At 41.7% G+C, this 17,239-nt stretch overlaps 1 protein-coding gene across 1 annotated transcript in view; it reads left to right on the forward strand.

Annotated features, from left to right (window-relative positions):
- atp10a (ATPase phospholipid transporting 10A) overlaps positions 1-4,486 on the forward strand; it is a 51,124-nt gene extending 46,638 nt beyond the window's left edge. Inside the window, exons 20-21 of the mRNA XM_069679329.1 lie at positions 3,411-3,598; positions 3,775-4,486. Of these exons, the coding sequence (XP_069535430.1) occupies positions 3,411-3,598; positions 3,775-4,399 (813 nt within the window). The 3' untranslated portion in view covers positions 4,400-4,486. The remainder of the gene's footprint in view (positions 1-3,410; positions 3,599-3,774) is intronic.
- Positions 4,487-17,239: the final 12,753 nt, after the last annotated feature.

The following is a 17,239-nucleotide window of genomic DNA, read 5'->3' on the forward strand; positions in this document are numbered from 1 at the left end:
GCATTGTTAGCAATCCAATCTGTCAGATGTCCGTCAGTCTGCTCCAGAAGGCTTATGCGTGACACCAGTGCAGTTTTTCCTCAAACTGTCTCAGCTCATTAAGAAGCACAAGAACACACTGAGTACAAAATATTTTGTGGGTAGGCAGAAATATTATTATTATTAATAATTTTTTATTATTATTATTATTTTTAAAGTTTTGCATTGTGAAGCATTTGAGTAAGCGGACATGCATCCATACATTTATTTGCTCTGTTTTTCGTGATAACGAGTAATATCCAGTGTTTTCTAGAGATCTCGACTTATTTATCTCGTTACGTTGAGATAACAAAGCTTGTTTTCTTGTGAATGTACAGTTACATCAACGTGTCGGAAACACATGTTTGTTTTATCATTTTGTACATTTGTTCATTTTAGCATTGAGAGGGTGAAGAAAGTCATGATTGTAGCGGCATTTCTCCAAAATCATTTTCAGTGGTGGTTAAATCCGGTCTACGCAAAGACGTAATTTCAACACATTTTATTTCTCATACAAAAATCATAAACACGGCGCTTTATGGGCTGCGTGATGTTAACAAGAAGGTTCAGAGACACCGTGAAGGGAGCAGTTTTTGAACATTCACCACAGAAGAAGAAGAAAGAAGACTGAGCATGCTCAGGTACTCTGGCTGTGCAGCTGTGACTGTGAAGGTAGAACGAGCCCTGTATGCTGCAGTAGGTCATTAATACCTGACAGTTGACAGAAGCGTTAGTGAGAAGACGCCGGTGGGCTAACGGTTATTCCCCATCGACACGTGTAGCGATCGTGGGATCCAATCCAACATGTTTTTATTTCTTTTTGTTGGTGACTGTGACGCACTGCTCACTTGTACAATAATTTTAGCCGCTATTTGACTTTAAAATTGCCGTTAATACGTGTGTAAATGTGTGATGAATCTTGAGACAGAAGCAGGTGAAATCTGGAATAAACATCAACGTTTTATAAACGTCTTCAAATAGTAAAAAAAAAACGTTCACTTATGAGCCAGTTTTGTACGTCTTCTCAACGGGGGGCGTAGTCAACGGAAAAATGCTCGCTGGGTAACGTCCCTCGTGTACACGCGGCTCTCGTGCTGTGAAAACTGCATCAAGAGAGAAAATAGTTAATTTTGTGACTTGATAAAGTGAGAGACTGCTGATGAAGACGGTCAACATCGAAACCAGAGAGACAGACAGAGGGGGCGGGGCCAGCAGCTGTGTGCAGAGGTGCAGGTGTGTTGGCGGGACTGAAAGGAATCAAAGTGATCAGATTTAAATAGTTAGTGAATCAACACTTAATTACCTGAAGAAGAGAGAACAATCAGAGTGTGGAGGTAAGATATTACCATCTGGAAACAGGGTAATGCAGCCTGAGTGATACACTGCTTCTCACACAAGTCGTTAAAATACACTAATTAATTTCGATTAATTCATTACAAAGCCTGTAATTAATTTGATACAGCAGTCATTTTTATGTGCCTAAATGTTTTATGGTAGATGTGGTGTCTTGACTTTGACTGAAGCTGCTGTGACAGACACTTTATTAATCTCTGACAGGAAATTACACGATCCATGAAATGATTAGATTTTAGTGAGCAAAGGTCAAGGTCACTATACTCAATAATTGATACGTTCATTATGACAAGTTTAAACACAAATCTACATAAAGTAATATTTTATATCCCCAAGGTCAAAGGTCAACAGCTCTGCGACATCATATTGTCTTTGGTAAACATTTCTCTAACCGTTAACTCGTCTTATTTTCTTCTTCTACTTCAAATTTGGCACGAATGTCCACTTGGAGGATGAACTGATCAGATGTTGGTAATGGAATTCAATTTACGTTTTCGTTTGTTTTTCTGTGATCGATTAGTGGATGATCTCCCCTCACTCAACCTCTCGTGTACCTGTTAGTTCTGCTGTGGTGAGAAGAGGCCTCTGACGATCACATGCTCTGCAGAGAAACACAGGGAGAGAGGATTGTAGTGTGACCCCTCCTGTACTTCTGCTGTTGTTTTTAGATTGTTTTCCTTCTTATTCTTTCAGTAAACAAATCCATCCCCCGTCACGGCCAATGTTACACTCTCATTCTCTCTGAAGCGCTGATGGACATAAACTGAAACCTGACTGGTTTAGTTGGCTGAGTCTTACAATCACGCAGCAGTCATTTCAGTCTGAGTAATCAGTGATGATACTGATATTTGGCTGCGCTCACTTGGAGTCTAAAGGAATGTTTTTATAAAGTACAACCTGTGTGATAAACTGTCTGTCTCTGTTCCGCCCTGTTGGACTCTGTTGTGGTGATTTTGCCATGTCTTCAGATTCCAGGAACAGTCGAACAAACAAAATGTTTCAGTATTAAAAACATAAGATATCGCCAACACTTCAAAATAGATATTACCTTTAATACCCTCAGATGGTTTTGTCAGTGTTGGTGCACAGCTAATGCCACAGAGCTAATGCCACAACAGTGTAACATGGTTTTAAGTTAACAAATCCACACAATGTCACCTGATTATTAATATCTTTATAGGACACAGTATATTGCCCCGGCCATCGCTTGTTGAAGACATTTTATGAAGCTATTCAGGTCAATTTTAGGTATGCATGATATTAGCAACTTGTTATCGGTATCTGCAGAAATGACATTTTTCTGCCCATATTTTCCGCCGATAAAAACTTTAATTCTGCCTAAATGCTCGATGATTCCCTAAAAAAGCTTGACGTAATGCTACGCCATTAATTCGGCGTGAGTGTGCGCGAACTGTCTGCACCACGACTCTTCTGTAAAGCGTGAAGAAGGGTGCGAGATGTCTGTGGTATGGCAGTTTTCCTAAGTTTCCAAAACGGACAGCGAGGTCCTTTTTTCAGCACCATCTCAAACTTCTATATCGGCGTACATGAGTCTCATGTGTTCCTGTAAGACGCATGTGTGCTGCATGCTGGTGCAGTGGTTAGCGCTGTCGCCTTTCTGTGAGTTTGCATGTTCTCCCCGTGTTGTGGTAATTTGTATAGAACAAGGTTTCTTGTTTGTTTGTTTGTTACACTTGTAAGTGGACACAGCAACCAGGCATGAGAAGTGCTCTGGCTGAATACGCAGAGAAGCTTTCATGAGTCTGCCTGATAGTCCCCACACTTAGACTGACACCTGGAAGTTGTACATCGGAGGTACATACAGAGTCTCTGTTGTTTTGAGTTGTGCACTGAGCTGTCGAGTGTTGTGCAGGGTATTATTCCATTACACAGAGATGTGACTGACACAATGCAAGTCGACTCAGATCTTCTCGGTCTGATGAGTCAACTCGTGGACTTTTTGCGCAGCTTATATTTAATGCACTATTTAATTTTACATTTCTGTACATTATGCTCTCTTTGTTGTCCTTCTCCTGCAGACCTGGATGAACTGGCTGTCCATCTCCTTCAGTATATCTTTATTCTTCACCGTGGCTCTGTGCTACAACGCCTCCTGTCCCACCTGCTACTCCCCCTCTAACCCGTACTGGACCATGCAGAGGCTGCTGCAGGACCCCCTCTTCTACCTGCTCTGTGTCATCACGCCAGTAGCCGCCCTGCTGCCCAGGTATTCTGAGCGTGGTTTTTACTGGAAACACGAGCCCATTTCTTTCATATTTATGAGCCGTGCCGTGAGTTCTATCTGTACCAGATGTCTCTGAATGTTTATCCCGAGAGCTCGGCATTCTGCTTTGGAGCAGAGCTGAAGTGTGTCCTGATGTCTGGCTCTGTTTTACTTTCCAGATATTTCTACAGGGCGTGTCAAGGCACGCTGTTTCCCAGCCCCGTGCAAGTTGGAAGACAGTTGGATAAACTCCCCGCAGAAACCTGCAGGAACATCCTCAGCCTCAGCAGGGTCAAGGTGGGGTCGCCGCTCAGCCCCAAGCCTCCCTTCCTGTCCCTCAACCAGCCTTCCCCCAAAGGCTGCAATAAAAAAGACCAAAGGAGCTTCCCTGGCTCCAAGACATCACAGGGGCCCGTTTTACAAACAGACGAACAGGGCCGGAGAACAGACAGTGAGCGGGGCCTCTCGGACCTCTACACATTAGTTCCTACAGAAATAGACACTCTTCCTTACACCAAAGACGCTCCTAAGCTCTCGAGGGAGCCGCAGCCTCCTTCAGCCAAAGACTCCGAGTGTCTGAATAAAACTTTAGAGGCGTCAGATCTGAGCCTGTCGGGCTGGATCACCTCCACGCCTCTGCTCACACAGACAGACAGCATCCAGCTGAACCTGCCCCCCGACCCGGACGCCCCGTGTGTCAAATACACGAGGGACTCAGAGGAAAGACTCAAGTCGGACCACATCGTTCATCCAGCACAGAGGACAGAGACGCTGGCAGAGCAGCCGCTGTACACAAACTTGTGATGTCTCACAGTCTTCAGTATTTTACTCAGACTCCAATTTGCACGATAGTTTTTTAAAATCTAATTTTATTGTATTTTTCAAGATTCTTTTATAAAATATAGAAAAGGTACTTTATATTTTGGAAGAGATTTTGTTGAGCTTTGGGAGGAAGAACTGGAATATTTCCTGTTTTGATTCTCCTGGGAGTTTTATATTTGACAAAGATGCATCTCATGTCTCGATCAGGTGTTAATGGAAGGAGGAGCGGAGTTTAACTGCTGCCTTATTTGGGGGTTTGTTTCCTCTCTCTGAAATGGTACTCTGTTCGTTCCTTCAGCTCCGCCTGTAGACGCATTAAGACCTGGATCAGATGCCGCTGTGGCCTGGAGTCAGTGTTCATATTCCTGAGAAGATATTTCATGTTTTATAGAAACATTGCTCCGTGCAGATTCTCAAAGAGTTTTATCTTTACATTAATCAGCTAATAGTGGCATTGACCCGGTGCACGTTTCAGTGCGAGCCTTTTTTCCAGGACGTTTTGTAAAGCGGGTTTTTATAGCTGTTCACAGCACATTCCACTGAATCCTTCTGAGAGCTGTTGACCTGAAAAATAATCATCGTGCATTCCAAGAATTCATCGAGAAGTTCTGATACGAGTTTTAATATTGCAAGAATCTACCAGAAATGATGCTTTGCTCGAGTGCAGGTGTGTGTTACCGTATGTGTGTTCATTGGATCTGTTATTACAGTGCCACTCAGTTCCACATTTAAAGGATACTTTTCATTCTGTAAAACATGTTGATTTGCTTTCTCACTGAGAGTTACACGAGAGGATTGATGCCACTCTTAGTCTGTTTGTTAAATCTAAAGCTACAATAGGAGGCAGTTAGCGTAGATTAGCATACAGAAAGGAGAGAGCTAGCTCACCTCTGTCTGAAAGTAACAAAATCCAAACATGTAACATCTTGTGTGTTTCATTCTTAAAAAAAATGTTGTCCACAAATGAGTTCTATCATGTTAGTTAATGGGCTTTACATGTGGGTAGATGTTATTGCTTTTGGAGAGGCTGCTAGCTGGCTAGCTGTTTAACCTTGCTCTCAGTCTGCATGCTATGTTAAGCTAACTGTTAAGTGGCTTTAGCTTAATTTTTAACATACAAACAAGAGTGGTGTCAATTAACTTAGAAGAAACATTGGAAACAATGTAAACGGCTAGCCATGTTAGCAGTTAGCTCTGTCCCAAGATTACAAAATCTGCTACTAGCATATCTGAAGCTAATTTGTTAGCATTTAATGTCTTTCAATTCAAAATGTATAGTGTTGTCATTGCCTTAAGATTTTCAAGCAACACTAGAAACTCCAAAATTCCTGCACCCATCCAAGTCTGACTGAAACCTCCTGTTAAACCTCAAACATTTGTTTGTCCAATTGTGAGCTTTACTCGTGCTAATAGGCAGCCAGACTAGTTGTTTCTGTCTGTTTACATTCTTCATGCTAAGCTAAGCTAACTGTAGTCTTGTTTTAGTTGCATATTTCACTTACAAACAAGTAGGTGGTATTAATAAATGAAGCTGGAGCTATCAGACAGTTAGCTTGGTTTAGCATACAAACTGAAACCAAAGGGAAACAGCTAGCTTTGTGAGATTAATTCAAACCAAAGATAAGAAAATCTGCCTACTAGCATATTTGAAGCTCATTTATTAGCATTTAATTTCTTGATTCCACATTTTTAGTCTTGTCATTAACTTTGCTAACCAACACTAGAAACTACAAAAGCTGCATCCAGCTGAGCCTGTAATAAACCTCCTGTTAAACCTAAACATTTGTTTTCATGTCAAACCAAGAAGATGTTGAATGGTGAGCTTTACACATGCTAATTGTTTGCCTGTCTCTTTCTGTTTACATTCTTCATACTAAGCTAAGCTAACTGTATTCTTTTTAGCTGCATATTTCACTTACAAACAAGTAGGTGGTATAAATAAATGAAGCTGGAGCTATCAAACAGTTAGCTTGGTTTAGCATATAAACTGAAACCAAAGGATAACAGCTAGCTTTGCGAGATAAAATCCAAAATGTACAAAAGCTGCAGCTGATGCTAATTTTACATGTTATTTAATGAGGTTCTAAAGTAACCTGCAGAAAAACAGTCCCAGATTAAAGCCCTCCTGCAAAGCCACAAACTGCTGTTTATATGGTTTTTACTTGGATTAAACAAAGGAGTAAGTTTTAGAAGTGCTTGTAAGAGGATTTTTTCATGCTAAGCTAAGCTAACACTCTCCCAGCTATAGTTTGATACTTATCGTACAGACATCATCCAACTCTTAGTACATCAGAAAGCAAATAAGTGTATTTCCTATAAAGTGGAACTGTTTCTTTAAGCACTGTTCAGTAGGTTAACAAGAAGCTCACGTTTACTTGAAGGTCTTTTCTCAACAGTTCATTTTATGTTCAGAGTTTATATGTTTGTTCTCAGCTGTAAACCAAAAGCTGGATGGTGAAAGAAGGTCTTTTCTACGTGTAAACGATGCGGCTTTAAGATTTAAATTTGCACTTTGGAAGCATTATGTTAAATTCGCCGTAGAGTCGGTGCTGGTGGCATGTTTGTTTTTTTGTTTTGGAATAATTTCATCATGCGCAAACTAACGAGTTCAAGTATGGAAGATTGGAAAGATGCTTCAGTTTGTTTAATTGTTTAAAGCATTTAAAGCAGCAGCACCTTTAATATTTTATGATTGTTGTATCTCTTGTGTCACTGCCGTTCATTTTTGTTTCATTTACCAAAGATCATTTATGTCTGTATTTTCTAAGCAATAGTTTGTGCCTTAACACTGGATAAGAAATTACAAGAGTTTTCTAATGATGCTGAATCTTAAAGTTGCATCCTGAGGAGCATTTATTCTCTGTCTGTCTGATGATATTTATGAGGCTACATGCGATGTGGTTTCTCTCCCTCCTGTTTTTGCACACGGTGCCGTTCTCTGGCATGTTTATCAGTTTCTGACTCCGCAGTCTGTCCACTTTGTTTTATTGGTTCTGTCTGTTCTGTGCTTTTTGGCGTCGCACTTAATGTGCCAGAATGAAGCTCGAGCGTATTCACTGCTGATTCCAACATTTCACTGATTCCTCACAGGAACGTTTCGCTCTGAAAGCACAAAGCCTGAAACATATCTGAGCTTCATTTGCTGGAATTTCATTTGTATTTTGGTTACAAGGAATATATGTAATGTAAATATGTATAATTATATGTTTATGTTACATTATTCATGTTACGCTCATGTGGGGAAATAATCTGCTGTTAAATCAGTTTGTTTCAAGGTGTTAATCTACATATTGAGATATTATGAAATATCGGTTGGAGCAGGCTGGAAACACTGAAGAGCTCCACCGGCCTAAAACAGCAACAAACACCAACTTGGAAAAACTATATGTCAAGTTTTGCTCAAGTTTTTCTTTTTTGTTTTGCAAGTAATTTGAAATTATTTGCGTTGTGGCTTCTTGTGAACAAAATAAAAGTGATAATAATTTAGTATTTATCTTTTGCTACCTGTTTTTCTGTTCAGAAAAATGTACTCTGCAAATAAAACGTCTCAGTCCTCAGTTTATATGTTGTCTTTGCATTGACCTGCTTTCTCTGAGCCTCCGAGTGTGGAGGAGAAATAAATAAATAAAAATGAAAAAGCTTACAACACAACGCAGCTCAAAGCTCAGCCTGTCTTGTGTTTTTGCAGTAACAGTGCAGATGCTGAGCGTAGCTTGATCAATGTGCCTGTCCAGCTGAGCTCGGGGGTTTATTCTGAGCTCCCAGGGGCTGTGAGGTATAAAATAGTTCAACGTGTTGGTCTTTACAAACTGGGTTACAAAATATTTATCTGCCTTTCCAGCTGAGATGTGTCAAAATGTTTTCTTTAAAAAAAAAAAAATGTAGAAGATGTCAAGATTGGATCACTTCTAAAGAGGAAGTGTCAGGAGACCCTGTGAAGGTGTGGGAGTGACGAAAACAGGAAAGAAGCAAAGCCGGAAACAACAAAGTAATGTGCTGATAGACATCGAAATCCTCTGTAGAGAGGAGACGAACTGCAGGGTTTGGTGATAATTCCCTCTAAGTTTTTCACTATGAGCAGTACCTCACATCACATGCAATCATCAGACACATAGACGGATTACCACATGGGCAAAGTGGGCACATGCCCAGGGCCCTGAGCAAAGGGGGGGGCCTTGGCTTTAAGATTGAATATCCTGTAAAGTGTTTCTTTAACAATGTTGTTTGAATAACATAGTTTAAGTGTTTCTTCGTTAAATTCCGTAGATGTAATGACGTAATAACATTTTGAAAATCGATAAAGTGGGTCGGCAAAATGCGAACTGCAGACAGAGAGATGCTAAAGAACACGCTTTGGTACATTAAATATCCTCGATTTTGACAGGGGACCTGGACGCTAATGCAGTGCAGGATGTGGGTTGCCCCATGCTATTGTACGAGTACATTTTTGTGCTTGGTGAGGGTACACGCAGTGCAAGTGTACTAGGCCTTTTTGCATTTGTGTAGGGCCCTTGGCAAGTTTGTGCCCAGGGCCCGTGGTCATGATAATCCGTCCATGATCATACATCGTTCTGGTTGGATACTCCCACAGTCTCGTTTACTCTCCCAGGTTTCTCCAAAGGTGTCTTCAAGGTTTGAGGAGCAGTTTCAGAAAGCGAGCTTTAGATCACCGCTGCAGTACACTGTTCGACCTCTCAAATATCAGTGACCTTACGAAGTCTTTACATCATTGACTTTGGGCCCGATCAGACAGAACGTGTTTTAGCAGCAGGAGGCTTTTTTGTTATTGTTTTCAGTGAGAGGCTTTTTGCGTGCTGCTTTTGCGTTGCAGAGCGCCTCGCGTTTCTCCGCTCTGTGCGCCTCGCGTTTTTGAGGAAACGCTCTGAGCGAAAAGCGCCCAACGTCATTGCAGTTTTTTCTCATTGTCCAATCTGATGAAAGGAGAGGCGGGCCTTCTGTCAGTTCACAATATAACAGTTAGGTTAATGACAGACAATTATTTGGTGGTTGCCGTAACGACAGTAAAAAAAAAAAAGGTGCAGCGAGCTACTTTTTTTTTAACCATAGGCTTCAACAAAAAAGGCAGTGCGGCGAGCCTCACATTTTATAGCCTACAAAACGTGGCCTGACTGATCAGGCCTCATCGACCGTTTAAAAGAAGCAAACATTGGACGACCAACTTGGTTTGTGCACTGTATTTTAGCCGTCACCATCTTACACACCTACCTTGTCAATTACACGGTGTCGTGCTCTTTTTTTGGCCTTTGCCTCTATCAGATAGGGCGGTAAAGACTGACAGGAAATATGGGGATGTGAGAGTGCCGAAGACATGCACCAAAGGGCCGCAGGTTGGAGTCACAGAGGCTCAGTCGTCGGCACAGCGTCCCCGTGTTCTACTCCGACCCTCGCCTCTCTGCTGCATGTCATCCCCACTCTCTCTTCATATATTTCAGACTCTATCTGCTGTGCTGTCAAACAAAGGCAAAGGCCAAAATAGTTGTAAAACACAATAAAAATAAACAGTAAATCTGCAGCAGTGCGGCTCTCACTCTCTCTGTTCACATCTGCACAAGGTGTGAAATAAGAACCCCTCAGAAGACGGACGATCTTTGGCCTGATGTTGCAGCTGTTTGTCTTTTCCTGCTGGGCAGAACATCTGCGAGAAACGTGGTTATTAATGTTCCTTCAAAGGCCCAAAGAGGGTATAGCAGGACACGCAGGGCCCTGCTGATGCTGCCTTTAGTGAGCCGCTGCAGCGGGACGGCCAAATTAGTGACCACTGTGCACTTTGAGAGAGCAGGTTCCTCATCTGAGCACAGAGATAATGATGACTCCTCTCCCCTCGCTGAGCTGCTCTCTCCATCTCCCTCAAAGCCCGAGTGTAAAGCAGCCGGACTGATCAGCTGTTTTTTCTGCATGTGTGTGTAAGTGAGGAACTTTTGTGCCTTTGTGCAAAGCTTCAGTCTGTGTTTTGTCATGTTTCATCTGCTCTCGGTGGTGTTAGATAAGCAGCACGTGCACCAGGATGAGTTTAATTGTTTTATGAGAATTCATGCAGAGGATTGATAGTGCAATTAAAAAAAGGCTCCAATCTGTAAAGGCAGGATTCCTCACGGCCTCCTCGAGGCTTAGTTCATTTTCTTTAACGACTTTTTTGATTAGCGGCGCTCTTCAGACAGACAGGAGACTGATTCTGCAGAAACATGGACTTTGATTTGCATTTTATCATAAAGGAGCTGCACTGATTCTGCTCGTTAAAGCCGCCTTGACCTGCTTCATGACCCATTGTTTTAACACGCTTAAATCAGGACGTTTTCAATTCCCTGAGCTGCCTCGTATATAACCTGGTCCCATGAAGCCGTCAGAGAGCGGGATTATAAGAATAGTTTATGTTTTAAGAAGCCTCTCCTCTCCAGTTTTGCTGAGACGACTTGAAGACTTCGTTTACACCAGTGCAGATATGCAACGCATCACTTTTCATTCCAATTAACAAAAAAGGCGTTCTGCGAGCCAGGGCCATCTGTCTCACAGTTTGTGGAGGCATTGTGAGGATCCTCTCTGCACTACGATCACGTCGGAGAGGCTTACCCAAAGCTTAATGCTCTTTTTCAGTCTCACTTCCCACAAACACAGGAAGTCATCCAACAACAGCAACACTGAGCAGATTACACAAAGACAGACAAACACTATTTATTTAATTTAGCTGCCTGCTCACCTGGAGGAGGAAACTGGAGCACCAACAGAAAAATGAGACTGACAATAACAATTATGATCACATTGTTCTAAGAGTTTAAGGAGTAACTGACACGATGCTGGTGAAATGTTTCACCTTTCTAGTTGAATGTTTTAGGCCCTATTTCCCCTCCAACCACAGCCAGTAACACTGATGGGAGTGTTTGAAGAGGCCTCTGTAAAACCAGAGACCGTGCACCTTTCTAATTTTGGTGGTTAGGGCTCTCGCTTCACAGCTAAAAGGTTCCTAGTTCGAATCAGACGTAGTGGAGTTTGCATGTTCTCCCCTGCATAGGTGGGTTCCCTCCGGGTACTTCGGCTTCCTCCCACAGTCATGCTCGTGTGGGTCATTCGTGACTCTAAAATTGCCCGTAGGTGTGAGCGTGAAAGGTTGTCTGTCTCTGTGTGTCAGCCCTGTGATTGACTGGTGATCAGTCCAGGTGTAACCCCGCCTCCCACCCAATGACAGCTGGGATAGGCTCCAGCCCCCCGCAACCCTGAACAGGATAAGCGGTATAGATGATGGATGGATGTAAAAAAGACAATATAGCAGGTTAGCTTTAGGTCTTGGCTAATCTCTATTTAAAGAATGTAGAATCTGTAAGCTCAGGTCTGGATATTGGTATCTGGAGTGTTCTGGTTTCTGTTTGTAGTGCGAGTAGTATCGAGCAGTCATGTATCAGCAAAAGGAACGCAGCCCGCTGTAATAGGCAACACTTCCCGCTCCCATCGACGGTCATCTGACAACAATTAGGCTTTTCATTAGCTTTTTATTCATCTCAACAAGTGCAGCTAACAATCCGTTCTTATACGTAGTGTCTCAACTCCAACTCCATTCTCACAGCTCAAGCTGATAGTCGGACTGTGAACAATGTAGCGTCATTTTCTCGGGCAAGTCAAGTCCTTAGTTAAGGCGAGTCAAGTCCCAAGTCGAGTCACTTTTTTCCCACCTATCATCCAGCACTCTTACCTGTAGTATCCGGTCTTCATAAAGAGAATAGACAAGGTTTTAGCAGCTCGTCTAATAATGATATTATTGGCCAATTTAAATAACCTGTTCAAAAAGTATGACAATGAATTGTATCTGTATTATCTTGGCACAGACACAGCCATGATGATGGTCTGCTCTGAGACCGTGTTGAGTAGTAACGAGTACGACTGGTGAGGCTTCTCTTTGGGGGCTCTGATGTTGCGTGTTGCCATAGCGAGGAGTTTGACTGACAGCCAGTCATCCAATCATGACAATCACAAACCGGGGAGCTTTTTGAGTCGTCCAATCATGATTCCCAGTTTGCGCTGCGTACATACTTGATAGTTAGAAACTTGACAACACTGAATGTTATCTTTTTATATTTAACAGCTAACATTCAAACTTATGGACACACTGAAGTCATCTGAGTCATCAAGTCCAAGTCGAATCTCAAGTCATTTATTTTTTGTCAAGTCACAAGTCATCAAAACAGTGACTCGAGTCGACTCAAGTCCAAGTCACCAAGTCTCAAGTCCACATCTCTGCAAAGTGATGCAGAAGCTGCTTTTATTTGGTCATAATTTAAGGTGAGACACTTTTCCAAGAAACAAAAATGTGAACCTCATGGTGGTGCAAGTCAGAGGATCAACAAAATCAGAACATAATAGTACACAAAATATTCTGCTAATCCATCCGTCCATTTATTACCGCTTATCCTGCTCACGGTCGTGGGGGGCTGGAGCATATCCCACCTGTCATTAAGGCGGGGTTACACCTGGACTGATCTCCTGTCAATCACAGGGCCGACACAGAGACAGACAATCTTTCAAGCTCACATTCACACTTACAGGAGATTTTAGAGTCACCAATGAACCTAACGAGTACCAGAGTATCCGGAGGGAACCCACGCATGCACAGGGAGAACATGCAAACTCCACACAGAAAGGAGCCCTTCATCTGAACCGGGATTAGAACCAGGAACCTTCTAGCTGACAGGTAACAATGCTGACCACTGCACCAAAACCAAATCCATCCAATAGTTGTTTAGATATTTCAATGAATATCAGAAGTAGCACGAGCACTGTGAATCTCCAAGCTTTATAGTATTTATCCTCTGAGGACCGAGTCTGCCCAATATTTAATGCTAATCCATCCACAGTGTTTAAGATATCTGAAGCATTGAAACTGGTGTCGCTGAATAAATAAAACATTGAAGTCAACATTTAAAAACAGAAACAAAAAGATACAAATAAAGGTAAAGCCATTTTTTTGACTTTGCCTCATTAATATTCTTGTCTGTTGTTGTCTGTTTGTTGTAATGATGCAAACATTCACACTCTGCTGAAGTGTTGATGAACCAGGGAGCTGATGATCTGGGATTATGATCCAGAGGTGAGAGTGACGCTGATCAGACGCAGCCTTTATGTCTGTGGATCATGTATCCTCTGACTGAAGACACCAGCTCAGTCTTGATTGCCTCAGCGACCTCTCGTCTCTGTTCTCTGCTCGGCTCACTTCCAGGAATCACTTTACAACCATGATCAAATGATCCCGCTCTCCACGCCGCAGGCCGTCCTACACGCAACCTTCAGCGTCCTCTCCTGAACTCTCTCACATTCCTACACTGACACGGAACCATCCAGGGTTAATGAGTACGATCTAGGAAAAGAGACGAGCTTAATCCATGACAAATGGCAGGGAGGGAAGTTATATAAAGCATGTAAACACAAACAAGGATAGATAGACGGCCAGATAACAGAAAGGACTTCCTGTATCGGTCAGTCCTGCACCTCGGTGGAATCAGCCTGTGACCGAACTCGTCCGCTGAATCACCTCCAGGCCGTGGAGTGAGTGTGTGGGATTTCTCAGGATGGGCAGTTTTGAGAGCACCCTTGCTTCTGTCACTGGCTGGATATTGTCCATCTCTGTCCCACTGATGGAGCCGGCCTTCCTGATCAGTTCATTCATTCTGTTCTTGATGTGCGAGCACCCTCTCCCCAGCACACCACACCAGAGAACATAGCACTGACCACTACAGTCTGAAAGAAGGTGCACAAAAGAGGCCCGCAGGCAGGGTGCGAAATACAGTACTCAGACCCCCCCGAGACCCCTTGATTGACATGAAACCCCCTGAAAGCCTCAACAGTAAAATTTGGGGGGGTCTCTAGAAAAATCTTTAAAAACTATCTGTCACTTGCAATTTTCACTAAAAAAGGAATTTTATAAGTTTACTATGTGCGGTATCAAACTGCAAAACATTTATTCACAAACATGAATAACCTACAGAAACATATTGTTGTGGTGGTGTTTCCTATTAGAGCATGTTGTCACTGAATACGCGGTTGTTTCTAGAAAGGCCTTCCTCCAAGGAAGTTGCAAATGGTCTGTAATCCATGTGCAGTTTAGAGAACCCAACGTATCCTAGCTGATTGCCATGGCTGGCATCCATGAAATCTTGTATATCGCGTATTGAGTCTGTGTAAGACTTCAGCATAACACTGGGGCACTAGGTAGGGGGGGCCCCCGATTGCCACTGGGTATTTCGCACACTGCCTGCAGGTGTTAAAAGACCTGAGCCTTCTCAAGAAATAGAGACAGCTTAACGTCTGATGAAGACAAAGTGCAGAACTGTAACAAAAAAGAACAAAATACTTATGACTTTTTTGACATTTAATGACATTTTTATTTTAAGTTTATTGGACAGTCAAAAAATACAAATCCAGAATGATTTTTTATGTGCAAACTAAATAAATAAGAGGTAAAGTTTTGACATTAATTTGTAAAAATATTGTGTTACAAGCAAAAGTCATGCATTCCAATTTGAAATGAAACTAGTAATCACATTTCTTTCTGGCCACTAGGGGGCAGCAGAAACACCATAACCTTTATCATTAGATGGACTGACATCACTAAAGTCTAAAAGACTGCAACTTTAAGTAAAACTACTGAAGAATTTCCCGCTAAATTTGCACAATATACTTCAAAAGTACTTTTAGCAGCTTCTTTCAAAGTGTTGCTGAATGTTGGTATCATTGCCTTATCACAGAACTGCATCTAAATGTCACATTTCGCTTGGTGGATCCACTGTGTTATCATTAACAAGGTGACATATTTTAAGTTGATCATATGTAAAATCTTAATCTGCAACCTTTTCCACCATTACTTGACCTCAGTTAGGAAGCAGAGGCCTTTGAGTAATGTGCCAAACTTCACTTGGTTGTTGGCGGTTCTTTGAAGCTCTCTCAGGTTCAGCCCTCGCACACACACTTTTGCCTGGACACCTCTGATCCAGCTTTTCTCTGGGCTCTGTTTCTTGTTCGTTGGCGTGTCAGGTGATGTCTGCGTCAGGTTTCCTGACAGTGTGTACAACCTTACTTTCCTTTCTCCTGCTAATTTGTAAGTCAACAGGATCTCGGGTCGTTCTTTTTTACAGGTCTGCATTGTTTACTTTGTCTCTCCAGCAGATGTTTAGTGATTTCCTCCAGAGGGAGGTGTTAAATGAAGGTAACAGTCTGTTGTTTTTTTCTTGTTCACCTCCTTCAGGTTGGAGTTGTAAATGTTGTTGTTGTTGCTTGAGAAATTCTTTGAGCTCCAGATGTTCCTGAGCATGCAAAACATAACGCTAACATTTCTGGTCCTGCTTTTTATGACGCCATCTGTCCCTAAATTAACCTGTAGTTTAAACACATTGTGTGAGCATATTGTGTTATTTCAAAAAAACAAATGAATACGTATGTTTCTATATCTACAGTATTATAATAAACAAGTTATCTTAAATATAAACACAAAGGAAGAAACCACCTTGTGTGTAAAGCATCGTTGAGCTGCATGTCTGATGCTCTGTGCGCTTACAGTGACTCCCAGTGGTCATGCGCAGTACTGCAGCCGCAATAACTTCAAATAAACACTCAATGAAAGAAAAGGATGTTAAACATGCATGATATCCTTTCACTCAATTTTATTTGTAATCTCCCTCATACAACCACAAAGCAAAATTTAGTGAAGATAATAAATATAAAAGATAAAAATATATATAAAGTAGCTTAATGGCTTTTAGAAAGATGCTCTTAAAATGTACCCAGGTATTGTAAGAATATATTTAGACTGTATTTTTTCCTGTTTTTATGTTGTTATTTTTATTTCTTTAACCTCTTGTGCACCTCCTGGTTCATGCTGAAGCTCTACCAGTGTTCAGCGTGACACAAATGACTGATGGGAGCAGAGACCAAATGTCACACTGAGTGTAAAACTCTATAAGAGGCTCAAACGCTGTCAGAATAACAAACATGTCCTCAGCGCCATAAGAGCCAAACACATAGATGAGATAATGCATAATTTACAAAGGCCTGTAGCAGAATGAGACTGCAGGGGTTTGACTGCCTGCTATATATGTCAGCTTTGATTTATGGATTATGAATATGATTAAGAGATTGCACCGTGTCTGACTCGACCTGCTGGCAAACAGGATTGCAGTTTTAATGAACGTTGCACTTTGACTTACGCCATAAAGGTATTCAAGTTAATGTCTAGGTAATATACATTTTAAATTCACGAATAAAAAGCTCAATTATTTTGATTTCTTGGAGTATTTCCTTTAGGAATACTCTGCGTTTACCGATAGCATGATTCTGACAAGGTGATCCACTTTTCTAAAATAAAATAAAGTTTCTTTGTGTATGAATTACTGCAACCCGTGCACACAGGCGTTTCTATTTTTAAAAAGAAATAGAAATTCAATGGTCATGAAACAAATTCAAGCCTTAACTCCTTCCTGGTTAAACTTCGGTTCTTTCGGTTCTGCAATACACAAATAAATTTTAAGAATATGTAGCAGACAGAGTTAATAATATAGTATTAGAAGAAAATATAGAGCATTTGAGTGTTTTAGGTTAATATTGTTTATTCTGGGTGTATTTCTGTATCTCGGGGAGGTGGGAGGGGCGTGCTGTTTGACAGCTTCGCGCGGTGCATGCCGGGAAATATCGCTCTCTTGTTTACAAGATGGTAGAGGAGGATATTTCGCTCTGACTAACAAACTTAAAGTGTTTCTTCTCTGCATAGGTTCACACCTTAGCTGCATGAAAGCTGCGTCTCGTTTATTTAATTTAAGTGACTTTAAA

The sequence above is a fragment of the Semicossyphus pulcher genome, unplaced genomic scaffold, assembly GCF_022749685.1.
Source record: "Semicossyphus pulcher isolate SPU_LCO1_2020_fin unplaced genomic scaffold, fSemPul1.0.p SCAF_4, whole genome shotgun sequence".
Taxonomy (NCBI): Eukaryota; Metazoa; Chordata; class Actinopteri; order Labriformes; family Labridae; genus Semicossyphus; species Semicossyphus pulcher.